Source organism: Anopheles moucheti, chromosome 3, assembly GCF_943734755.1.
Source record: "Anopheles moucheti chromosome 3, idAnoMoucSN_F20_07, whole genome shotgun sequence".
Lineage (NCBI taxonomy): Eukaryota > Metazoa > Arthropoda > Insecta > Diptera > Culicidae > Anopheles > Anopheles moucheti.
Genome location: NC_069141.1, coordinates 74,638,306 through 74,666,225, shown reverse-complemented (window position 1 = coordinate 74,666,225; position 27,920 = coordinate 74,638,306). Strand labels below are relative to the sequence as shown.

General features: G+C 45.3%; 2 protein-coding genes across 3 annotated transcripts in view; one reads left to right on the top strand and one right to left on the bottom strand.

The window, feature by feature from the left end:
• The window catches only part of LOC128305905 (serine/threonine-protein kinase NLK), a 76,592-nt gene that overhangs the window by 43,005 nt on the left and 5,667 nt on the right, over positions 1–27,920 (bottom strand). The window lies entirely within an intron of this gene.
• LOC128305906 (uncharacterized) lies at positions 10,567–11,859 on the top strand. The gene is made up of 3 exons (XM_053043541.1): positions 10,567–10,788; positions 11,214–11,638; positions 11,739–11,859. Exons 1-3 carry the CDS (start codon positions 10,567–10,569, stop codon positions 11,857–11,859), a joined length of 768 nt encoding a protein of 255 aa, XP_052899501.1.

Genomic DNA, 27,920 nt, shown 5'->3' with positions numbered 1-27,920 from the left:
AAAGTGATGATGATGATGGCAATGACGTCGGTTGTCGGCAGCAATCGGCAAACCCATAACAACCCATCTTGCCGCAAAGAAGACGAATTCTTCCGGGCTAGCGATGGATACGCGGACTGCAGTACGCGGGTGGTGGTGTGTTCTGAGCGAACCAACAACCCAAAGCAGTAACTTTCCAGTAAAGTCATCCTGTTCCACCCCACCACAAAAGTGCTCATCGGAGTACGGCAACGATGGCGACGACTGCGATGGAGAACCACATTTAGCCGGGGTGTGTGTTCCGTCGCCATTCGACAAGAACTTGGAGCTGCTTTCCGTTCCACTCACCAAAAGTGAACGAACATAGAAGCGAGGGAAGGGCAGGACGGCATACGGACCTCGGGTGGGTAATTCTTCGCTCCATGAGACGTGACGGACTCGGATTTCCTCGCACGGTCTCTCTGTCTGTCTGTGTGTTTGTATGCTCAAGAGGTGTGCGGTGTGCGTAACAAGTTAATGATTTCTCTACTCGACGCTGAAGGAAAACGGAATGTGCGCTCACTCATCGCCTGATCGAAGGTATCCAGAGACAACGAAAGACAGCCGCCGAACATACGCTTTGCTTTTTCGCCTCCAGGAAGAGTCGAGTAAAATTAAGAACCCAAGACCCAAGTGTGTAATGGATTAATGGATGAGCGTTCCTTACACCCCAGGTCCGGGATGGATGGCCCAGCAGCGTTCAAGAGATAGCATTGTGCAGGTGCGATAAAGCAAGATGTACCAATAAAAACTGGATCCAACATGGGCACATGAGCAACAACCACAACACAAGTGCAACGACCGTTCTTAAGTGTCATACCGCACAATTCCTGACCAAAGCGGCTCAGTTTTGCAGCTGTCATTTAGGATATTTGGTGAACACTCGCACTATTCATCGTCTATTGCGTAACTGCTGAACGTAGGCATTCTTGTACCAATTTGGACATCAAAGAAATGCGCTTCAAGGAATCTCCAATTCAATTAAACTCCCTATCAAGAAGCAACGTGAATGTATCCAAAGGAAATTCTAAGGAATTCTGGGGAATCCTAGGATGTTATAAGCCACAGCCTTAACATTCCAACCCATTTCTGCACGTGTGGCAGGAAGGGCTTCGCTAAGTTGTATACAAACGGTATTTTTTTTTACTTCATGCACTAGAATCTACGTGAACGTGTTTTGCCATAGACTTCTCGCCACCCCCCGGTAGCGTTACGTATAGTTTTGCAATGCGAAAAGAGAAACAAGTTTTAATCCCTCTTTAGAAAGCGGCACCAACAAAAAAAAGGATGGGAAAGTACTATTAAAGTGTATTACATCACACCCTCGCCAACAGACGCCCACATGGTTCGGTGGGCGAATCCTAGTCTGCAAAGGATCTCCGATGTGAAGGTGTGCGCCCCATCATCACTAGCAAGCAACACGTCGTGTTCAAGAAGCTCCTAGCGCGGTAGACAAACATTGCCGACCAGTTCTAGTTCCTTTCCTCGGGCATCACATCGGTTGCATCAAAGGCATTTGGGCTCCCGTAAGGATACCACCATCCCAGGCGGAATTCCAGTGCAGTTTCTACCCATTCGCATGCACCGAAAATGGTCCAACGCCCTCCTTTTCGTTCCCACTTCTCGTCGCCCTGCTATTGACCCTTTTTTAGAACAATCGCCTTCACATGCGCTGGAGGAAGGTGCAGTTCTTCTCGTTTGCTTCTTTACTCAGCGCTGCTTCTTGAGATGCGCCCTAGTTTCCAGGAAACCTGACCCATCCTGATCCGAACCCGTATGATCTATCTCTCCCGAGAGGATGCAGCAGCGTTGTTGCATCTTTCAAATCCGACACGTTCGAGATTCCAAGAGCTTTCGGGTTACAGATGCTACTCCATGTTTTCTAAGCAGGTACCACCACCGGCGGTTCTTGTGCATGTGCTACGTTCTCCATGCACCTTTGTCCCGAAGCGTTACACACTAACAGTGGCGGAAACGGTCCACTCTCAGCCATCGTGTATGAAAGCATGAAAAAACGAATAAAGAACGCTGCACTATGCACCGAAGGGAAAGGATGAGCAGATATGAATCATTTTACCTCGCCGACTGTGGGCCGCGAAGTACGCCGGACTTGAAAAACGTGGTGTCGTTCGCTAAGCCACTTGTGTGTAAGCTTTCATTCGCCATGGCTCTTTGCATGAAAGCACAGAAAGCATCGTTGGTTCATCTTTTTTCGACTTCACCGAGACGGTATAGACACATTCTGGTTCTGGCTGCACTCAAGTGACCCTCTCTCCTGTGTGCCTGTGTGCTCAGTTCCGAAGCTCTTTTATTCCTCCACATCCAACACAGCCGGCGCGCATTCGCTGCGACTCCTCTTTCCAATTCCCGAGCCTGTAACCGAGTTTGTTTTGTTTTCCTTTTATCACGCACATGTTGGAACTGTTCAGGTGGTGCAAGTACAACACAAAACTCCCCGCCGGTTAGCATATATCGGAGGGAAAAAGCGCCCTCGCGGTATGAAACGCGACCTTTCTTCAAGAGTTCTTTATGGCCGCGCGACCCAACATCATTCTAGGCGTTTCATTACCACAAGCACACGGAAACCAGTCAGACAGAGACAATCGAACCGACGGACAAAAGCGAGAAACACAACAAAAAGTCCCCCCCCATCCATTCTGTGTGGCCGACGAGCAGAGCCACAGGTTGCCCAACCGGTTTGAGGTTTTTTTTTATTTCAGCAGCCGTTTGGCCGGACAAAAACCCGTCGTCGCCGGGATGCGTCTGGGTTCGGGCAGCATGATGTTGCTGTTGCCCGGAGTGCAGGAAGGATGGGATGGATGTTGTGTACATTCTTTAATTCTTGGTTGTTTTTTTCTTCATCCTTTTCAACCAGGGAAACCTTTTTATTGTGCTGCATTCTGGTATCTGGTACGGTATCTTTTGCTGGCTCGGCTGGCGATTGTTTCAGCCGCTTCAACATGTTAATTGTGCCATAGTTTTGTGGTGAAACATGAGCTGGATGCTAGACAAAATCAAACAATTCCATAAGAATAAGATTCTAAATATGTCCAAAGGTAAAGGCTTAGATATCACTGAGATATGATTGATTTCAGCATCTCCAGGGCAAGATCTTCGAGGATTTTACAGCGATATCTTTAGTGGTTACCGAATTAAGAATATGTCCAAAGGTAAATATTTAAATATCATTGAGATATGATTGATGCCAGGATCTCCAGGGCAAGATCTTGGAGAATTTTGCAGTGACTTCTTTAGTAGTTACTCAATTAACAATATGTCCAAAGGTAAGGTCCATTTCAGGATCTCCAGGGCAAGATCATCGAGGATTTTGCAGTGATTTCTTTAGTAGCTATCTAATTAACAATATGTCTAAAGGTAAAAACTTAGATATCATTGAAATATTATTAATTCCAGGATCTCCAGGGCAAGATCTTCAAGGATTTTGCAGCGATTCCATTCCACAACCCAATTCACAATATTTCCAAAGGTAAAGACTGGGATATCATCGAGATATTATTGATTCCAGGATCTCCAGGACAAGATCTTCAAGGATTTTACAGTGACTTCTTTAGTAGTTATCCAATTAACAAAATGTCCAAAGGTAAAGACTCAGATAGCATCGAGATATTATTGATTCCAGGATTTTCATGGCTAAATCTTCGAGGATTTTACAGAAATTTCATATAGTGGTTACCTAATTAACAGTCACGTTTCAATACATTTGAAGTTTATATTATAGAACAGGTAATCAAAAATTGAAATTAGAAATAATCCAACCAGTCGAAGGGACTGATCCAGTAGCTCTGATGTTCAGAATTAATAAAGGGAACAATCTTAAAGCGTAACGGGATTAAAGAGCACCGATCGAAGTTAGGATAATATCAGGAGTTATGATGAAAACAAAAAATATATTACCACAGCCCCCATCTTTGCAACATAAACACAGCGTATTAGAATCACTGTCAGGCGGATGATATGTGTTATAAGACGATGCTCTTAACACAGCCGTAAACATCCATCAACAACGCCTTCTTCATCCATCAAGCACCACCAAAGCATCCACGAAACCCTCATAATCCACTAACGTTTAGGATAAGCCTGAGAACCAAACTATCATCGGTGTGCCCTATTGCTCAGACCATACCTCATGACACACCATGCCCTTCGGGTGGCGATCTCACTGCTAGTAAAAACGAAAGAACCAGCAAAACCTTGCTGGTGGTCAGTTCTTTGCCGGTGACGGTTAAAACTTCGAGATACCATGCGGGTTGCGCATTGCTACGATGGGGGGAAAGGATCCATTTAACGTCCATAAAGAGAAAAGAGAGAGAGAGAGAGAGAGAGACGTATTCCAGGTTCAGCTTGAACATGACCAGCACCCGGTCACATGTACAGCACCAGACTAAACCGTGCCGAATGAAACACACAGCGAAGAAAAGCTGTGAACCGCAGCGAAACGCCTTTTCGTCCTGCCGCCGTGTGAGTTTTACCCCAGGCTCCCTCTAGACGGAACGCGCTAACCACCACGGCTGGCTAATGTGTTAACCATTACGAAGATGAGGTTCACTTTTTGCGTTATCGTTCCCAGCCAATAGCACCAATTTTCCACCGCTGAAAGAAGCGGAAAAGTAGCGACAACACCACCGCTAGCAGTGGGTCCGTTGTCTTCAGGATAATTTCTGGTGGATTCAATTTTCCACCAACCAAGTGACCAGCTTGAAGGAATGCGGCATCTTTCCTGCCATCATGTACTGCGCACTCCCTCGTCTAGGCAGACAGGAATTCGGAAAAAAGGCAAACGGCGTTAAGGCAAAAACAAAAGCCACTCTCCCAAACCGGGTTCCGGAGTGCGGATGAGATATGGAACATGAGTTGCAAGAAAATGCGCCCGGTCTTCGGATGGTTCCACAGACTTGTTCTTGCTTCCACCCGAAAGTTCACCACACATTCCCGCCCAAGCGCCCAATGCCCGGGACGCTACCCCATTTCAAGGATGGTAACACGCCGGTGACGGCGCGCCATCGTACTGAACTTGATTGAACTCATTCAAGGCTAGCCACTGGACCCCGGGCGCGTGTGCGAGCGGACGTAGCTGCAAATGCAATCCCCATTCCCTGCTGGCAGACGCACCGCGCACTATGGTGGCATTCGGTATTCGTCTTCATCCTCCAGACCGCGCCACGAGTGTTCTCTGTTTGACGGGGACGGTTTAATGTTCAACATTTTTCGCATCGCACCCGCCCGCTATTTTTAGCCGTTCCAAGGGGAGGATTTCTGTTGGTGGTACCGGCAGCAGCAGCAGTAGCAGAAGTAGCAACAGTATCCCGGCTTAACACGTTTGGAGCAGTGCTGCAATAATGGAGTGGTGGTTTTTGTTGATTTTTCTGTGTTTTTTCTTCGCTTCTGTTGACGGCGTCTCTGTCTTATTGCTTTGGCAATTTACACTTCGAATTGGCTGGCGTAGAGACCGCTGTAAGTGAGGATGATGAATGAATGAAACGTAATTTAGCAAAGTCTCCACATCTCCACTGGTGGCTGTCGAACGAACGATCCGGTTTATTTGGTTCGCACTGCAATATTCCAACTGCTAATGCGCATGATGAGATATCTGTTAACGGCTTATCATCATTATCAGATTATCAGGTTTCAGATGTTTCAACAACAACTCTCTTTAGAGCGCAACTGATCTGGACATCCTGGTGGCATAGTGGTGGAGACCATCGATCGCCACACGACGTGATCATCACCAAATCCCATCCGGATCTCCTTCCAAGACTTTTCCAGAAATATTTCCTCAAAAGATACACCAAAGTTCGGGATATGAGATTTTTGCAAATAGCATCAAAACAAAACATGAAGACCTCAAACAACTGACTTCTCCATCATGAATCGTTGATCGGATAAACATCATCAATTTTGAAGAATGCGCGAGCGAGTTTCTCGTTGCTTGAAATGATTTTTTGTTTCTTAAATCACCCCTGAACTTGATCACATTCCTCGCTGCCCGAAAGGGTAAAAGCAAGAGAGAGAGAGGCGTTGGAGGCATTTTTAATACGCCCGAACCACCTTCCACTCCTTTCAACATTTCCTTTTGGCTCCCAGAGCCCAATCACAACATCTACCAGGGGGGCACAAACCGCAAAACAAGGAACAAGGAACCCTTTACGCAAGCCAAAGACCTTTGGCGCAACATTTAGGCGCGGTGTAAACACACCACAACACACGGGCTCTCCAAGCTCCAAGCAAGAAGCTCCTAAAACAAATCAAGCAATGTAAGCAGAGGAGAAGAGTGTGAAAAAACATGTTAAAAACTCAACTCGTATAGCGCATTCCCGAACGTTGACCGAAATGTGTCTGGAGCGTTGAACCGAAATCTTGCCACTCCTACAGCGTCCGCCCCCACCCACCGTCCGGGGGCCAAGCACGGTGTACTCCTTCTACTCGGTGTCAATCGAAAAGCGCAACGCGAGTTTGCCGAGATTTGCGAGATCCGACCGACTCGCGGTGACCACCGCGGTGAGCATATGCGTTCGACCGGTTTCCTGAGATATGTGTGGGGGGGACGGCGGTACTAGGCGGACCCGCGAACGTTGGACGCTGTCGTTCGTCTTCGTTTCGATACGTGCTGTTGGGCAATGCTCTGATGCTTGCCCATCGTTGATGTCTTGCGTTCTTTGGTATGATGGTTGGATATGTTGCATGGTCATTCAAGTTCTTGGATCGGTCTAAGTCTGCGCAAGTCTGCGGCAATATTCGGTAGCTGTCGATGATTAGCACGCACCGCGAATCGATCGTTTAATTTTACCAAACCAAAGTTTGGGTGGAGATGGTGGAACAGGACGTTCATGATTGTTGTTATTAGCTATCGAATGGATGGCATCAAGCCGTGGACATATGCCAATGAGTGTAAAAGAATTCTCATTTACCAACTATTCAAGCATTTGTTGCAATGCCGTGATTTTGACGCGTAAACAACGCCATTTCCAATTCTATACCTTGGAAAATTCATTATATGTAGAAGGGTGCAACTTTCCAGTGGTTCTCAATTGCCTTAATTTAGCCTTAAAGTGCATTTATTTAAACATTTTAATCACTCACAACGGCGTGAACGGCGTTTGTCATGGTTCGACAAGTTCTGTTCGGCTGTTGTTTACTGTAACATAGTTCTGCTTATTCATATATACGCATAGACAACGAGGCCACAGGCAGGAAGCTTTTTTTCCTTCACCTCCTTGCCAGACAGAAAGTAAATTTTCCTCTGCTACTACCCGGCAACCCGGCTTGTGTAACCTATATTCTATTAATGGATCGCCACACGAAACAAACTTGCATCTTATTTGCACCCATCAAGCGTGACAATCGATAAGTTTGTGTCAGAATTATGGTTATGGACACACGCGGCCCGGAGGCCCATCCCCGAACTCCAACTCCGTCACCGGTGTGGGAGGAGCTCGTTTTTAATGTTACCATGTTCACACATTACACTTCCACTCAAACCCCGATTCGCTTCTCTCTCGCTCCCTCTGGACCGGAACACCATAACGTTGGTCCGGATTCCGGTGTTGAAAGCATTGTCAAACAGCCGTTACCATTTTCCATCAAGCAGCTCATTAGCCGGCACTGAGACTAGACATTTTATCTGGTCCACATTCGATGGCGCTAACTTGCGCAGATAAATCATGTTTTAAATTTCATATCAGCAAATTCCGTATCATGCCTTCGTTCCGTTTTTGTTTTCCTTCGACGAGAAAGGGCTCACAGCTGTTGGTTGGTACTTTGGAAGAGAAATAAACCACCCGCCACGGTGTACATAAAACTTCGGCAGTTTGCAGCGAAGCAACTGCAAGTACATATCAGCACCGCCGTGTGGATAAGAAAGGGAAAATACAAAGACGCACCCATGCAAACAAATATATTAATTTAATGATATACTGCTGCAATAAGAGTACGGCGGCATCGACATCATGGGATGGGTGGGGTGTGGGTCCGGTTCCTTCCATCCGCCGAAGCGGTGTGCATTTTCCAGTACAGTGCGTGCGGTTTGCGTTTCGTTTTCCTTCCCAAAAGCGCCGATATGCCGCGCTTTCTTACCTTGAAACGAGGAGGCGCAATCACTTCACGAGACACGAACGCGATGCTTACGGGTGGATTGTATGTTGCACATATTTCACGGTCGTATTAGCCCATAATCAACCATGTTTGTTCTCCCCCACTGTTTGCACTGTTTCTCTCCACCGTGGGTTCTCCTCTTCACCCACGATGCAATTTTATTTATTGCTAATGACGAATTATCTTACATCTACTGGGTTATGTTGTCGTGGGCCCAATTCTTGACATACTGCAGCGAAACAACCCAGTTACCTTGTGTCGGTCACGTTCAAGGAACGCCCAACGTTTAAAGCAAGTGAAATTCACCTGTCACGACAAAGTTTTGCGTCGAACTGTGACAAGTACTTCGATCTCCAATATTAACTCCATAGAACGAATGTCACATTAATACTTCTGTTAAATTAGGTGCTACAGTCGATTCTGCGATCTTGAACTATTGAAGACGTCTGTTAATTCAACCATGATCAAGTGTTGGATCGAGATCAAGATTGGATCATCTCGAGGTTTTGGAGTGTCTTTCAATTCGCACATGATCAAGTGTTCGAATCTGTCAATCGAATATCTTGGACTTTTTTGGGGACATATTAATGTCTTCACTTCCATCTCAATTTGGGTTTTAAGACTGGAACGTCCCGAGGCTTTGGAGTCTGGTAAGTCTGCCTCTTCGCACAACTCACAGAACTGAGAATTCCTTAATTTCTGATATTTTTTGTGAGTTTTGGACAAAGGCCGTATCTCAGAGGCCTATGCAAGTACTGAAATAGCACTGGCAGTGTCCAAAACTGGAATTCTTTAGATGCTACAGTCGATTGGCGATCTTGAACTACTGAAGGTGTCTTCCAATTCGACTATGATCAAGTGTTGGCAACTTTCCATCCAATATCTTGGACCTTCTTGAGGTTTCAAGACTGGAACGTCAGGAGGGTTTGGAGTCTGGCAAGTCTAACTCTTCGCACAAAAGTGAGATCCCCGTACAACGGAGCTGAACATTCCTTGATTCCTAAGGTTTTTTCCTGAGTTCGGACAAATTCCATGTCTCAGACGCTTATGCAACTATTGGAATTGCACTGGAATTGTCTAAAATTGGAATTCTTTCCTATAATCTCAACTCGGATCAGCACGTTAGGTGTTTTATATGGAGATACTTCCTCAAGGTGTCTGTACCCTTCAACCACATTCTCTTTTATAAAATGTCTAGCCAAATTCACTGAATACATATGATCAAAATCAACGATATAGAACCTTAGAGAACCTTGCTGTTCGTTCCATTAAATTCTATTTCCAACACACAGCTCATTACACCATTGTGTACGTCAATGGCTGACACAGCCAAGGTGTATTATTCCCCACGCCAACCGAACTGGCCTGGCCTGTATGCCGCAAATCTTTTGCTGACCAGTGAAGGTGAAGAAGAGAAAGTAAAAGACAAGAAATAGCCGACGATGTAAAACAGTTACACGATTATGCTTACACTAAACCAGACAGATATGAAAACTGTTACCCATTAGAGAAAAGGGCCAATTGGTTTGCCGATAGTGTGTGGAAGAATCATGTGTGCCCTACCCTGCTGCTGCACCCCACACACCGGTTGAAGTTAGCCGGCCCCGTCCACCGTCCCGTCCAATGTCCGTTTCGAGTGAATGCAGAAAAAAATGTGCCAACAACCGAAGAGCTGTGGGCGAAAAGTGCTGCATCTACGGTGCAGTGAACAGGAAAGACGACACAGGAAAAAACAGTTTAAACTGCATCAAAGACGGGGGAGTCAAACGGTAGGCAAAAAGAAAACACACTCGCGTCTCCATTTCCACGCAAGCCTCAGTTGAAAATGAAAAATGTGAAAATAAGGAGGCACCACATTTGGACTCTAACTATTTGCTGCTTTGCCTGCTTCCTCCCGGGTGGGGGGGGGGGGACTTCGCCGCTTTTCGCCGAAAGATTTTCCCGCTTTTCCCTATGCGCCGTCTAACGGACGGACGCGCCTCCACCTTCGCCTTTTGCATGAGCCGCCAACCGGAGACGAAAACGAAAACGAAAAAGGCCGATGGCGGCGGAGAAAGAAAAGGAAAACTAACGCGCGAGCAGAAGATCCATTTTGCGTGGGTGCACTTTCCACGCAAAAAAAAAATAAACGAAGGGAGGGAAACCGAGTCCCGCACCGGGTGCGCGCGTGCGGGTGTATCTGCCTAATTCGCAGATTAAACAGAGCATTCAGTTTTGTTTAAAAGCGGACGCATATCAATTGTTCCAGTCAGTATCAGCAGTTGCATCGATCGATAAACATTGAATAAGCTCGTGAAGCTCAGCAGCTGTAGTGATCGTTTTGTTTTGAAGAAGCGAACTCCGTCGCGTCTAGTGCTCAAAAGCCCCCCCAGTGCGTCACAAAGGTTCGAGTGTGTGTGGAAAGAGAACGAGTTATTCACTCAGAATAAAACAAGCAGAATGTACAGCAGTAGCACGATGTTGAAGTATCTGACGCTTGCCTCAGTCATCGCCACGGCCCTCTGCGCCAGTGCCGGTGTTCGCGGTGCTGCAAAACACGAGCCGAGCGGAGGCGAGCTGAGCGTGCTGCAGAAGGTGTACGATGATTGCCAGGATAAGCAGGATTTCACCGGCTGTCTCAAGGGCAAGGCCTTGACCGCCATCTCCCGTGCAATTGATATGGTGAGCAGAAGCGGATCGAAACAGCGAAGTGATTCGTGCTAGGGCAGTGATACTGTGATGACCGGCAGAGGTCAGAAGAACTAGAACTCTGAGTTCTGAAGAGCTAGAATTCTAAATTCTGAAGAGTTGGAATTCTTAGTTCTGAAGAGCTAGAATTCTGAGCTCTGAAGAGCTAGAACTCTGAATTCTGAGTTAGGAAGAGTTCGATTTTCTCCCGAGCTTCAGAATTAGTTGAAGGATAGTTGTGAATATATTGAAGAGTTCCTATTGGAGTGAGATCATGATCGAGCAGTAGATGAAACCATCTTTCTAATGGTGTCTACGGCTAGAATATTACGTTCTAAACATGCTGCTCGCAACTCCAGCTTCCTATCCCACCAAAACTCAGCATTCCAATACCCAATCTTTCGCGTCTCCCATAACAGGAATCCATCCCACTGCTCGATGGTATCGCCCTGGTGAAGCAGGATAAGGCCGAAAACGTGACCGTACCGCTGCTGAGCGATGCCCGCTCGATGAGCGGCCTGAGCAACATCGATCGTTCGCTGCTGGACAAGGTGGAGCAGTTCCTGCGCACCCATGTCGTGCGTTTCGACATGCGCCAACAGGAGGGAGCTCGTGGCAACAAGCAGAACAAGCACCATCGCTATCTGATCGCTGCCTTCCTGACCGCCATGGGCATTGCTGGCCCGATCGGTCTGAAGGCGCTCGCTGCCATCGCCGGTAAGGCACTCGTCATCTCGAAGGTGGCCCTCACCATCGCCGGTATTCTGGCGCTGAAGAAAATCTTCGCCCACGATCACCACGAGGAGACGAGCTTCCAGGTGCACGCATCCGGACACGATAACCGGTAAGTGAAACTGACGCCAGCGTCGAAAAGAAGTTCCTCCTGCTAATCGGTTCACCATCCATTTCGGTATCCACTTTCACCCCTAACGCCCGCGGAGCAGACGAACTGCCTACGTGATGCGCCCGTCGAAGGTGGCCGCCCCGGCCAGCGTTGATCCCTACCGGTACTACTACGAGCAGCAGCAGCAGCAGCCTCAGCAGCAGTACGCTGCCCAGATGTAAATTTTGGTGCCAAACGCTCCCAACCCAACCAGCAAGTCCCGTTCGGAAGGGGAAAAGGGGTTTTCCAACACTGGACGAACCAGAATGCGAAAACAGCGGCGACAAACGACAACGAAAATGACGAAATCGAATCGATCGGTGTTGGGGGGGTTGTGGGCATTCCACGCCTGGCCGTACTCCAAAAATTCCCATTTTGGACACGCGACAGACGTCGGAAGCCTCTGCCGAAACCAGCCGATTGTAAAGTGTAATATTTATTTTAATTTATTTGCTAATCTTAAATCATTATCGTTTCGCCCATCCCTTCCCCCTCTTGAAACACTGTAGAGAATTGACATATTTCGAAGATGGAAAATCATTTTGTTTATATTGACTCCGTTAGGCCAAAGCAGAGCACAATGTGCATTAAAATTTGATTGATGATACTGAACGATCTGTTCCGATCGGATCACCATCGCAAACATACAGCAAAATAGCCAAAGCCAGTAGACGAATCGATTGCCAAATGGTACGAAAAGGAATCGAAACATTAAAAAAAAACGAACGCTTGAGACAGGAATTCAGTGGCGAACGACAAAGCAAACTCTATTTCGACCAAGCCGATAGCTCAATTGCAATTGCTTCGAAAGAGAGAGAGAGAAAAGGAGCAAATGCGAAAGGAACTAAGTTGAACAATAAATGTAAAATGTCTAACAATGCAAATTCCACCAAGAGTTTCAGTTTTGATTGACAAAGAAAAAGACAATTCAACCAATTTAACTTAAAACTTGGGAGAGTAAACTTAAATTTCTGTGAGAAGGGAAGGTATGCAATGTCCATAAATTCCTTCATTTTGAAGACCTTTTTACTAACCAATTTTGGATTTCCCTTTTCAGATCACCACCCAGAGATCACTGACGACAACTTAAACAACTTCCCACAGAAACAGGTAAGTTTTAAATCGCAATTAAAATACAATAATGTAACTGAAACACACAACGGTTGTATGGTGGGTAGTTAACTGTTACCGGAGCACATAGAACCGTCACGTCGCGGAGAGTATTAACGTCAGCAGAAAAACGTCCATCCTAGACACACGAGACACACGAACGTGACGCTGGAGTCGGTATTCTGTCACTCGACCAGCATGTGCAATATGTTACCGGCGGTCACAATATTAACGGACACAATTGTCGGCCGGATTTACATACGATGCGCGACATCAACTGCAACACAAACTGGCGTTTCTGTATATATATACGAGTCGGTGCATAATGCAATCCCACAACGAAGGTAATTCACACGTTTTTTAGCGTACACAAATGGCTGTTGATTCAGCACCATTCCGCAATTTGATTAAGAAAAATTACAAGCAACGGCCCTTAGCCTGCATATGGGAATAAACCGCTTAGCTATTGGGTTAGAATTTACATAGAGGCTGTTTATAGGAACGAAACTCTCAAACGAACGTGAGTGTACTAAAGTGCCAAACAGGATAAAACAATGTGAAGAATACATCCGCCCGCAGCGACACTAACATGAAGATCAGATTTCCGATATTTCCTGTCAATGGCCGGAATAATGCTCTAAGCCAGTTTTTTTGTACGCGTTTTAACGTTTCCAAGCTTATGCGCTTACAGTTGACCCCATACAAATGACAAGCCAAGTTGTAAGCCTAGCCTAAAAAGGATTAGCTTGTTTTCCTAATGAAAGATTCGGTGAGTTGCTCAACAAATGTCAAAATAAAGCATTTTTCTGAATGGTCTGGACCAGGTTAGGCTATGTTCAGACGAATCGGTTCAGAATGACACTGCTCGGCATCATCATTTGGATTGTTTGACAGATGGAGGCTGAAAGATTAAGATTTAAAATTTATGGTATGATCTTCCTCAATCTAAGTCAGACAAGAGTTGGAAACCCCTTTGGCAGTTAAGACTTGATATCTTACAGTTGGCAAAACATTTAATGTCAACAAACTATTTTCAGTATACATTTCGAGTCGCGCGTATAGCGAAAAATAAGTATAATTGTTTAAAAAAAAAACCCTTAAATACATCTTAAGCATGAAAGAAGACAAAAACAATTGAGATCATAATTTGAATCATGTCCTTTCGGTAACTTTTTCCTCATATAGAAGTCTTTTTTCCAGATAATAAATTCATCCACGGATACACACGTCAAACCGGTTCAACCGGCAACTCCTGTCACTCTCAGCAGTAGCAGAACAACCTCCCAACCGGTCGCGGTCCACACGGTTCTTGCATGGAAAATTCGACGCAGAGGTTAACCCTAAGCAAACACCCATGTCCACGCCGATAGAGATTATGGCTGAGGGTTTAATCGAAGGGTACCGGTGCAATAAACAATATGAGAAACCCAACCACCGGTCGGCTTTTGGGGGGCCCGGTGTGTGTGTGTGTGAGAAAATCTCATCGTAAGACATCCGAAGCGTCCGCCAGATCGGTCCCGGGGCCGTTCTATGGTTTGAAAGGGCCATACAGTAAACAAAACCGCAACCGTACGGAGACCAGGGGCACGGCCAGGAAAGCCATGAAATTCAAATTTTCTTACGTCATTTTGGAACGCCGGACGGTCAACGTTCGTGTGGCTTCCGTCCCCGGGAGAATACAGGAGCTGAATACCCAAAACATGAATCGGACAAACTTCCTTGCAGCGCTTGGTAGTCGGTGTCTTGTGGAACGAGTTTCACATCATCTTCCTCCACCGTGCACACACCGGGGACCGCTTCAACCGCTTCGAGTGCGCTTGGCGTAACCGGGCGCTTGTGCATTACTGTGAACCCTGGAACGTGAAGCGACGAACAAGTTCTTAGTGGCAGCTCACTTGAAAAGCTCAACGTTTGAGTGTTGTTGGGGAAGTTTCGTTATTTTTGTTTTGCTCATCCGCGCTGTGATGCCTGCAGAACGTGCAGAACAGGTAAGTGAGTAATGCCGCGACCGGGATGTTTTGAAGCGACTGGAACTTTTTCAATCCACGATTATCTCTCCTCGCCATATCACGTTCATCAAACGAATACCTCCCGTTCGGGAAGCGGAAGGTTCATTGCGGGGATCGGTGATAGCTTTCTATTCTACCCCACCGAACAGATTTACCTTCGCGAAGGGCACGGCCAAATAGACACGACACACATGTTGCCGAGACAGACAGAGAGAGACAGAGAAAGAGAGAAAGAAAAACGCGAGGACCTTATGAGAAGCACACCACATACACCTCTTTTTCTTGCCCTTAAATGCCCTTTCAATCAATATCAACCGGAATCAATCCCGGGGCGATGAATAATAAATATCATGTTTATTGTGAGAAAAATCGAAATCTTCCCATGGTTGGGCACGGAAAAGAAGAAGAAAAAACAGGCCGAGAAAGATAAGTTCTACAATCATTCAACCGAGATGCGAAAGACAACCTTCGAAAACCGGGGCAAGATGATACCAATTTAAACACAATCGATCTTTCTTTCTCCCACTCACGTTCGTTCGGTTTTGCTAGAGCTGACAACAACAAAAAAAACCACAACGCATCTTCAAGTTTAAACCTAAACAACACCGAAGCACTGAAGAAATCGGTGGGCTCCCGCTTTTTTTCTTTAACGACCATTCGAGGGAAATTGATACTGATGATGGTGAACGGACGAGGGCGAAGATGCGTCGGGAGGAAGAAAAAAAAAACCTCCCATGAAACTCACACTTTTTACGCACGCTGGTTTTGGGAGTTTCGTTCTGCGCCACAGCGGCGAAGCATGTGCCCGACAATTAGATCGTATATGGTTTCGTAACGCGCACCGTGCAGGTAATAGTTGATTTTAGTTTGTTTTAAACTGCGCCTGGTAAATGGTTTACCAAACAGACGCCAGTGAAGCTCTTGCACGAGTACCTTTCGATTAATTAGAAGAAGTTAATTGGAAAGAATCAACTTGGGCGACTTCCCCAAGGGAAAGTTCAATACACCGAAAATCGGATAATTCAATCATATCGATTGATTTCGAAAGGAATCGATACGATTCCATCCATAAAAAAGAGCCATCAGACTGATACGACACTTGCATTTGCTAGATGTGAATTAATGTACCGATTAGCAGATGGAAAATTACATTCTTTATCATTATCTAAAATTTGTACAATTTCAACACAACGCGTCAAATTATTGTTAGTCATAATAAACGCACTTTGCAAGACAAATACATTGTGGCATATTTGTGTTTGTGGTAAAATTTAATACAATATTAAAAATTGATTCATCTTTCTTTTCCCCCCTGACCGCGAAACGGAGGCCTCAAAAGAAAATTCTATTCTCCAATTCCTTCATTTTAATTGGACACGGAAAAATGAAGCAATTAATCGCCGACAAGCGCTACGCGATCGCTCATTTAACGAAAACTAGCAGAAAAACCTGTTTCCGGTCCCGTGTACGGACGCATCTTCATCGAGGACCGGATGCGTCCCGTGAAAAGTCCTAACACCGTGCACCAATCAACAGCTGGTACGTTTGCCGAGACAGATCCCCCGGCCGTGTGTTTTTACTTATTTCCAGTTTCATGCTCGCCCTTTTTGGCTGTCCCCATCCGGGGGACAGAGAGAGAGAGAGCGAGAAAGAGAGTGAGATGCAAGAAAAATCTAATCGAAAACGAAGCCTACGGGACGTTGAATTGCCCTCACTTTCCCATCAGCACGCAGCAAAGCGGGAGAGAACTCATCCGTAAACGTGAACCCTAGTGCCAAGTCCAACCGCACCATTCTTGTTCTGGTGAACGAGGCAGCGCACGCACCCATACAACTAAAAGCGAGGAAAAACCCAAGCCAGGGCCTCCCGAAACAGCCCGGTTCGTCGCCTCACCCTCAATGTTCGCGCACAACAATCCCTCGAACGCAACGGCACACGCGCCGGGAATATATGTTGTAATGAACCGTCATCCCTTCGCAGAAGGTTTGAGAAAAATACATTTTTAGGGTTCCACTACTCGGCCTGCCTTTACCGGGGCGCCGCATAACCTCTGTAAGGCTTCCGTTTGATGGCCGGCAGACCAGGCCAGGGAGAGAATCATAACATACACATACAGCAGAACACGTTCGTCCCTTCTGGTCGAGATGGTGTGTCTGCCTGGTCTGCCGGTGGAGAGTCACGTTCGATTTTATCCTGCTCGATTCCTCGCTCGCTCTCTCGAGCTCTTTTTTTCCCAAAACCACCACCATTCATCCCCCTTCAGCAGATTGTGCCTTTTTGGGGCCCCGGAACACACTAACCCGGCAAGAATCCAAGCAGCAGCAGCAACATCTCTTCTACCCACTTCGAGCCCGCCTGCTCCCGCACCCTTTTCAACCGGTGGCGCAACGGTGCGGTGTCTCTCCCGTCTCGACTGAGAGCATCGCGTTCGCGTTGATGGCGTTTCGTACAGCACATAAGTGCGCAGTGAACCACTGCACACTTGGAATATTCATCCCCCTACCCCTTCACCGAAAACCGAACCGAAGGCAGTATGATAATGAAAAAACCAACTCCAACTGGAGTTCAATACACTCGCGGTGTGTTGTTTATGCTATCTCGCTCCCGATCTCGCTGCTTCCTATCCCCCGAAAATACAAAACGGACACGCCGATAATCGAGCTCGTTCTAGCGCCCGTTTTCTAATGCGTTTTCCCTACGGCCTCGGTAAGGCTCGTCGACATCGACCATCGTTGGATTCGGTTGGGCTCTCTTTGCGTGCGCCACCGGTACGCGGTTGTGATGATGGTGCGTCGTACGCGGGTATGATGCGTATGCTTTAGGCATACGTAAAATCCCCGGCCCCCGATTGCGATGATTGCGTGTACCGCCGAGCGTTGATGATTGGGAAGGAAGTGTTCTACCGGGATGCCGGGATGTTGCTGTTCTCTTCGTACTGGATTTAATGCCACGGCCTTGGGTTTTTGGGCGAAGTTTGTGATTCTCGAACAAGAAAGAGCTTTATCCGCATCCTAATCTACGTCAGCTCATTATTGTTAGCCGCGGCAGTAGTGTTTGGTAGGCCAATTTTGGTTTTGGTGATTATTGGCCCAACTCACAGGTGGGCATTCGCTCATTTCCACAGGTTCGCACCCCAAACTGTTTTAACTCTTGAGGTTTTAAATCACGGGCGTTGACAATATGCCATATGCGAGTAGTTATATCACGGGAACTTACCTAAAAAGACAAGAGAGATAAAAAAAGAAATTTTAATATTCTATAAAAATAGTTTAAATAAATTCTAAAATATAACCACTAAACAGTAATCCTTCACATCCTCTTTTCTTGTACAGCAAACAAACGGAACAAAATGCTCTCATCTCACATGCACAACAGAAACTGCCACCAAATCATGTGAATGATGGTAGGGAAAGATTACGTCAGCCGCAGCTATTATCTCGGGTAACTATCCTTGCAGTGCCGGTACCGGAGCACAAGGTACAGCATCCCATTACGGAAGAAACTCATTACTGCACAAAACCAGAACATCATGCATTTCCCTCCAAACAGGCAGCTCTTTTAAGACCACCACCACAGCCACATCACCGGCACTAAGATGGCAGCAGCAGCAGCAGCAGCAACAGCAGTTTATGTAGCGCACTGCTAGTTGACAAATTAAAGGTTTAATTGCAGCTGACACTTTGCCGGAAAGCGTACCACATTAAAATATAGAAGAACAAAACGGCAAACAAAAAGAAAAAGCCGCAACATTCCCAACATTTAGCTTCTTCATCCGCAAACCTTCAAGATCTCGGAGCGAGATTCGACTGTACTGGTGCCCCGTTTACCGATCTATGCGGCAGATTTTGTTTGGCTTTTATGTCATCGAAGCGAGAAAGCAGTACAAAAATTAATAAAACTGTTTGCAATTTAATGATTATCTCTCTCTCTCTCTCTCTTTTTGGCTTAATGACCTTCTAGGTCACGGCTGCCATTTCTGGCTTACTAGACTTGATTTAGTAGTAGTCGGATAGTCACAGTCCTTCTTACAAGGGATTGGTCCGGACGGGATTTTGGACCTGGTCCTGTCGTGTGAAGTAGAGATATGCCCGCTGAGTGAGAGTGAATGAGTGAGTTGAAACCTTCGAGAGAGTGAATGAGTGAGTTGAAACCTGCGAGAGAGTGAATGAGTATAAATCAGCACGAAGAGTTTTTATGACTCCTTTAACCTCAAATCTCAATCTCAAAAGAGTTATACTGCTCTTTTACTCACTCTTACAGAGTGATTATAATCTAAAGAGTGATAAAACAGTTTTACTCACTCCTGAGTGAGATTCTAGTCGGCACAGAGAGTGAGAGTGAGTATACACGCAAAAGAGTGGTAAAATCATTAATGCACTGCAATACTCTTTAATTAATCTCAAAAGAGTGAGTAAAGGTTTCAAATCTTTAAACCCATTCTTTGACTCTGATTCAAATCATTGCAAAGAGTGACTATTCTCATCTTTAGTGTCGCTCTAACGTCGCTACCAATACACCACCGACCACCCTTTAAAGTTAGTGACTCTTTAACCTATTAATGACTTAGTGACTTGGAGCAAATATTATGTTAAATAATTCCAATTGTACATTCTTAATGCACTTAATCTTATAAAATTAAGACATAAAAAAAGAATATTTTGTAGCTTTATCGCACCAACTCCGCTCCTCTTTCTCCAACTCTATTCCCAAACCAATAACAACAAAAATATTGATTTGTACTTCATGTTGCCAAACCCCTTAACGATGGTACAACACGCACGTCTTTTCCGCTTCCGTTTATGCAAAGTACTTCCCCCCCCAATGCCACAAACTCATCGATGGTTTTTCGCTTAAAATTCTCCGTAATTCTCCAGCAAGTCCCACCTTTCCTCCCATGCCATTTCCAAATGGTTAGAAAGATGGTGCCTATTCTACGAACTTCATCTCTCGTATCATCAAAATTCTCGTACAATGCCCCGTCACCGTCTGCTGGTCCGCGGCCGATCCAACTTCCTTCGGAGCATTTTCCCCCAAACGAAAAACGGCGAAGGAAATGGCGTTTCTGGTCGATGGTACGTGCAGCATAATAATAAGCCAAACATAGACAGTCGCACACCCCCGTGTTCGTGCGAGTGTAGGACCCGGGACAAACGAGCTGGCATTCGATCGATTCTTTGCGCTTCCAGATGAGTGGGAAACCACATCACCCAAAACCGGCTCTGGCCGAGGGACACAATCGAGAAGAGTTCTGGCAGAAGCCGGCGCGCGTTCGAATAAGCGAAATATTATTACCCATTAGTCGCCATAAGTGCCGCGCATTAGTGGAACTAACTTTGGCTCTGGTTTGCCCGGACACTGCCCAAACTGCAGGTCCATTATCAACTCTACCCGTGGAGGGGTGGGCAGTGTCCGGAAAAGTCCGCTGATTCAGCGCACGAAGGTGACAAAAAACCCGAACTTCTATCCTCCATCGTTCGCATACACCGCCCCAGCACTCTGTGCGCTATGTAAAGACAAATATGAATAACGCCATCTCCACAACCAGGCAGCTTCCTGTTTGAAGAGACTGAGAGGAAGAGACAGTTGGCGTGCTTCGTTGTGTAAAGAACTTTGCATCCACCAACGCAGTATGACGGTGTTCTGCACAACCTGCCAAATAAAAAGGACTTCCCCTCTAGCCTGCTATCCTGGGAGACCCTTTTTTCTCGCAAACCCCGAAAGGACATCCCAGCTCAAAATGGCCCGTAAACAGTCACCACCTTTCGGGCAGGTACGCCACGGAGGCTACAGGAGTTTGAGAATGGGTAAACGATTGGCACTGGGAAAATGCTTTCGGGCCATGCACAGCGATGGACGATAAATTTGTATTATGGATTGTACCATAACCTCCCAGGACCTGTTAATGAACGGTCCACAGCAAACGGAGCGGCGGTGATGCGGAGTTCAGGGTGAGTCATTTTCGGAGCGCTTTATGCATGGAGTTTTTTTTTTGGCTAATGATTATAAAACTCCTGTTCTTACCGAACATAACCTAAATTTTGTTGGCATTTTTTTCATTTACAAGCATCCGACAGCAGGTACCACACACATTCCGAGTTGAATTTCGAATAGACAGGGCTCATGTCTTCTCCAAGGATTCCAAAAAAAAAAAAACCTAGCCCCGAGAACTCACGAACCGGGTGACCATCCAGGAATGATGTCCGAGCATTAGAAAATGTTGTCCAATGTGGAAGCTCCAAAACCCAACTAGACCTGAAAGGATCCTGATAGAACTTTATGATTCCTTCAGATTCAGGTGTTGTGTGGGCTACCTTTGGTGATGATTTATCTTCGTTAGATATCACCATACCCTCTCTACACACACAGCAATGTTAACGACCGGAAAGGACAACCAACCATAAACCGTTGCCGTTGCGCATATTTTATTTAATGCGCCTGGGGGATGGGGAAGAACTAGGTTAAAGGAGCGGTCGTTTGTTTCGAGCGAGAATAGAATTTGTTTCAAACTTTTTGTAGATATTTTAACTTTATTTTTTTGTATTTGAGAGCACTCCTTACTTTGTGGACCTTAGCAATAATTATATCCAAACAAGCCACTAATGTTTCGGACACAAAAAAGAGTGAAATTCCTCAAAAATTCTGCAACTCCTTACCATAAAAGTACTTCAATAATGTGCTATTAAGGCATTTTTGATATAGTTCATAGATCAAGCAGTATAATGCCTCTCTCACCATCCAAGTCTAACGCTTTGCTTTAGTATTCCAGCTTGGATGGGGTATTGCCAATCACGAATTGCCGTCATCATCCTTGCTCGACCTTCGCAACGGAGAGAGTGAAGAATGAAAAAAGCCCCAACTCAAAATAAATTGGCAAAGGACGAATGGATGTGTAAAAATAGCTTCCGAACCTGTCGTTGGCTTCTTACGGAGTGCCTGTTTAAGCACACCAGCCGCCAGAAGTCACGACCTCGAACACCCACGGGGTTTGCCGATTCCCCAACCAACAGAGAACCGACCTCAAATCCCGGATAAGAATTGATTCAAACTGCGTCTAACGATGAGTTCTTACACAATAACACACACACACACACTCAAGAATGTAATAAAATTATAACCACCGTCTTGCGTGATTTACAGTGCTTCATTGTGCTTTTGTACAATGAAGAAAAAAAACATGCTTCTTCAGCTTCCGAAGAGCATGGCCCGCGGTTCAGTACTAGCAATAGCAAGATGGCCTCGTTGCCTTTTCTGCATGCTTCGTCACCAGTTTAATAGTTACAACAGAAATTGTGTGCAGCATGCAAAAGCACGTCTCAAACCGCGTGGGCAGGCACTAGAGCGTGTGCAGAAACCGGAACAATGAACTATAGCCATTTTTCCTAGCCAAAGTCTGTGAGGCTATATGCACCAGGACGACGACTAACTTCCCGTCTCTGAAGACTCGACATCATCGCGCCAATCGACAACTTAACGTGGTTAGGAATATGCATAAAAGGATATAAATACCTTGCAGAAAGAGGGAATAACTAGTCATTGCCATCGACTTCAGGATACTCTGCAGGAAGTCTGTGTAGAATGTTGGCTTTTGATAGTACCTGTGCTTGAGCACAGCTTAACATACTACCTACGGCAGTCTATTTAAATCGCATTCCAAGTAGAGGCCAATGTTTGCTGCGAAGATCAATAATATAAATTGTCCAGAATTCAAAACAAGTACAAAAAAGAAACTCTCAAGAACTTTAGAAAGAACTTCGAACAAAGTTCAATTAAAACCCCAGAAAAGGCCCTCATACCCAATCATTTCCGAACCAACACACAAACGGCTACCCTCCCAACGGAATGCAGATCAGATAGCGATGTAAAATTAATAAATATCATCACCATATGTCAAGCCGTTCTCGAAAGAGTTATTGCCTGAGAACCCAATATTCCGCAGACAAAATGAATGGGTAATGGCTCGACCGATGTGCAGCAAACCAACAACTTCCCAACAACCGGGAAAAGTGCACAGCACTTCGCACTATTCCGAAAAATCGTGCACCAGAGGGGAAATGAGCGATGATTTATGACGATCGTTCAATATGGCAATCGAACAATCTTGCCGTTTGCCATCCGAATGAAATGCACAACTTCCGGGCGTAGGAAATACATCACACCGATATCCAGCAGACGGTAATTGCTTCACCACAATATTGCAGTCTTTCTGTAGGAGATTACTTCATTTGCATCCATTTATACAAGCTGTGGTTGTAGGTGACTGTGGTGGTAGTTACTGTGGCTTATGTTTTGGACGATATGGAGTTGAACTCACTTTAATGAGATGTATCACATGCAAGACATATATGCGTTGGAGTTCTCTCTTAGGATGAACTCTATAAGCTGGTCATGTCATCAGAGTGACACAGAGTTGTCTACAAGAGATGGCAAGAGACGTGATAGGCATAAATTGAGATAAACTGATGGCCTTCATGCATCAGTAAGAGTGGTCCGGATATTCGATTGGCAACGGAAGGCGCTCAGACAGTGAAGATGTGCCAGAACTTCTTCAGTTGGCCAAGGCCAAATTCCCTGATAAGTAAAGATGTCTTAGAATGATCAATTAAATTAGAAAGAGGAACTCTGGAGACTTGCAGTATCTTCTTTCGGAGTCATTTATGATTACAGTTGAAGTTAATCTAATGACATCTTTATAGCTATATCTATAAAGACCTAGAATGCATCGCAAATTCTAGAACTTGCTTTACAAATTCTGGAAACTAAAAACAATCTAATAATGGAAGTTACAAAAGGATTGTGTAGACGAAGACGAAAATATTTCACATCTTCCTCGAAATATTCTAGATCAACTGGAACAGAGTTCAGAAATTGTTCCAACTTTTCCATGTGAAATCGAAATCTCCTACAAGACCTCTTTTACCACTCGGAAAAGCATCAATAATCATAATATACTTCATATCCGATAAATCATCAAATGTAAGACTAAAACCATCGAAAAGCGCAACAAAAACGAACCTTTAAGAGTTGAGAATAAGATCGTCAAACTCGTTACGGCACGATTCAAATTAAAGGGTCCAGGAATGTTTGCTTTCTCCCCGTTGCACCAGAACCCGCAACTCTGCAAATGTATCACTAGAAAGGATGGTAAATTGCACTTCAAGTCCGTGTTCACCCCTCTGTTGGCGCAGCGACAATTGCTCTTCCCGCAAGTTTCTGCGCGTCTCACAGTACGCGTAAATGATTAACGACTGCATTAATTAGATGCTTCACGCCTGAGCTGCAATTTTGTAAATCGCACTTTGTAATTATGCTTTCGACTGCACACACACACACAGCTGGGCAGCTTCACACCGCCGGTCAGTACTGTTTGTATTTCTTTTCACCGGGGTGGGGGGTACACTCTTCCCTTTGGAGCCATCCACACCATTCATTATCCGTCTGGTTGGATTGGAGGTTAAAATTCTACAATTCTACATTCTGAGATGTGAGACGTAGCAGAAGATTGTGCTCTTTTCGTTTATTAAGACGTGTTGATTCCTTCCTCAAAATGGTCTCCCGTTTTTTGTGATGCAAAACGCATCAAAAACACCAACAGTGACTTCTGATATTGCACAAGATGCTACTCGTCTAGGGTACCGTTAACTATGTGCACATACCTTCACTGGTATCAATGCACTTGGGAAGGTAATGCGCGTGTGCATTCACAATGGCAAACAGTGTGTGTGTCGGGGTGGGGTGGACGTAAAGCATTAATCATTTCATGCACGAACCGTCCACCGGTAGGCAGGATTACGATCGGAAACAAGCAACATTCAATTAAACTTCCTGCTGCCGACGGTGTTCCGTGTACCATATTTCGTCCCGCGCTCGCGCTCGGTGCACCTTATCTTCCCAAGGAAGAAAGGAAAAAAAACACGCACGGCATGCGGCATTCAATTTATGCGAAACCGTTTTCGCGCAAGTAGCATAAGAAAGCAACAAAGAAAAACCACCCACCACCCCCTTGTATGCTTGAGACAAATAAATAACAAAACGAGCCACACTCGGCTCTGGGAGGATACGCGCATCAGAGCCGGGCGCGATGGAATAGTTGTAAACAATAACAAACGGCGCAATGCCACGGCTCCAACTCCACTAGCCGGATTGTAGCTGCGATGGTTGGGCAAGTATGTACAAGGGGAACGCATTTAGCAGCTCCTTTCGTTTGTGATAAAAATAGCGCTTGCCGCTGCTATCGATACATTCACGCAAGCCCGCTGCACCGTACACACGCGCGCCTTCCGTACGTCACGTAATGATGATCCGCGCAACCACACCGAGAAGCCCATCGGGATGGAACGCAACAATGACGCGGATAGACAACGAGCGAACGCGCGCATGGCGGCGACGCGGCGACCGTTTTTCTTCCATATGAGTGTGCAGTGTGTACTTCTGGTTGTCAATGTTCACGTCTACCACATAATAATGGGTTCTGTTCTGTCACCTAAACCCACCCTCCCACCTCCACTTTACTTCCAGCCCTGCGCACTCTGCGCGTTTGATGACTTCTAGCGGCACTGTTGTCTCGAGGGGGTATATTGAGTACTAGAATATGGCCTTTATTTTTTCTTCGCTAAGCCTTAATGGTCCCGGCGGGTACGTTGGTACGGGAAGGGACGGTGAGATTACATTTCCTCTTCCCATGGATGGTTGGCATCGTGTGCCGCTGTCAACTGATACCGATTATCCGGTGAAGGTACACTGGAAAACCTTCTCATCGGTTTGCTTCATTTGATGTGCAATATGGGAAACAACTCAATTATGTACGAAGAAACGTTAAGAATTGAGACAAGTTAAGCAAATATACTAGAATTTAAAGTGTGAAATATACTGTTTGGCTATTATGTTTGGTGTTTTTCTTGCCGAACAGACTTAAGACAAAGTATGAAAAGAAACATGAATTTATAAGACATCCAAGACATCAATATGATTCATGAATCATAAAACGCCCTGAATCTCTTTATAGAGTCAAATTCTGGATTCTTTGAAACTTCTGAAAAGATTCATGAACCTTAAGAGGACCTAGAAATTGTAGAAATCCTCTGAGAACTTAATTTTGGTTTCAAAAGGTCTTCACAAAAGATTACTGAGCCAGATAATCACTAAATTGCCCATCAAGAATCTTCAAAGCACTTAGACATTGAAGAATTCCAATAACCTCTGAAGATCCTAGAAGTTTAAGAAATCCTTGAAGAAGTTGAAGTGTTATCTGATTTTAAAGACTCTTCTCAAAAGATTATTTTAGATTAGAACATTACTCTAATTTGAGCAACATGAATTTCTAAAGCTCTTAGACATTAAAAATATCTTCTGAGAACTGGCTTCAGATTACAAAGATTCTTCTCAAAAGGTTAATTTATCACTATACTACTAAATTGAACTTCCATAACCTCCAAATGTTCTAAACATCTACTGAAAACTAATCTATGTTTTGAACATTTTTTCTCAAAAGATTCATTCATCGCAGCACTACTAAATTGAACATCAATAATTCCCAAAGATCCAGTTGAAGAAATCCTCTGAAAAGTGATACCTGACTTTAAAGACAACTAATTACTAATTTTAGCATCATGAATCTCTAAAACTCTTAGACATTGAAGTCATCCTCTGAGAATTGGATTCGGATTTCAAAGAACCTTCTCAAAAAAGATTCATTCTTCCCAATACTGCTAAATTGAAGATCAATAACCTCCAAATATTCTAAAAATTGAAGAAAATCTATGAAAACTGATTCATGATTTCAACTTATTTTCTCAAACACTACCAAATTGAGCATCTTGGGTCCCCAAAGATCTTAGAGCTGGAAGAAATGCACTGTGAGCTTACTCATGATTCGAAAGGCTCTGCTCAAAACATTCTTTAACCGAAACACTTATAAATTTGGTATCAAAAACCTCCAAAGAAAGTTGAAGAAATCCTCTGAGAGCTGACTCAAGATTCACTTACCACACACACTTCTGAATTGAGTGTCCAACTATGCAACTAATTCTATCCACAACCATCCTCGTGAGTGCGCTCTTCTGTAATAATGATATATAACATGCCACATTCCCTGGCTTCCCGCCCAATACCACCCCGTCCTGCTGATTCCCTCACACCACACTTCGCTTCCGGTACGCAACCACACGGCTTCCTTATTCGCCCGCTTAAACACCATGGTAACCTTCATTTGCGTGCCAGTGCAACATCCCTCCCGGCACCATCACCACGCACATCAGCTCTCTCTGTGTGTCTGCTAAAAATATCCTTCCCAACTACTAGGGCGAGAAAACCAACGCGCCCGAAGGCGTAACACATCCATCAAAGCAGGCGTCCCCCACTCACCCCCAAGTGACGATGGCGGCACATATCGCTCTCGTCTAACAGACCAGACAAACTATGTTGTGTTTGTCTGCCTGCTGAACTGCGTGATACACACAGCACACAGTTGTCGCTCGGTGTCCCAGCTCGTCTCAGCGCATGGCGCACGATTATGTTAGTCACTTGGTGTGTGTTTTTTTCTTCATTCCAACTCAACAATAATTGATCGAATTATTACGACCGGGTTGTTGATGGAGAAGATAAAACTCCCTGGGCCGATGGATGATGCCATCCAAGACGATCGGAACACACCCAGCAAGTGTAATGCTCGAGACAGCAGCATCATAGGCTCCCTGCTGTAACAATCAAGTGGCTGTTTCGGTGCGTTTCGGGCACATTAAAGCAAGTCTGTTATGAGAAGCCACACAGGGGCGGCGAAGAAGCGAGACCGGAGCGAACCTGCCTGATAAGCAATGTGTCCCCGCGGTGTGTGTGTTATACATATTGATGATTTACGCAATTGAAAACAGTGCCCCGCACCGGTTTGGCAAAAAAGTAACTAGGGCACGGCACAGCGCGAAGAAGCGCGCGGTTCCTTGCGTTGGCTAGGTAGTGAGTAGGTGTTACTTTTAATTTGGCACCGTTACCCTTATCAAACCGTGACGCTTGCGTCGAACAGATACACCGAGATCACGTTGAAAGCTCGAAGCTTCGAACAAAACTCCCCGAAACGTGATCTCCCGGTAAAGTGGGTTGGGAGATTTGCTGTACAGGGTGGTTGGAAAAGC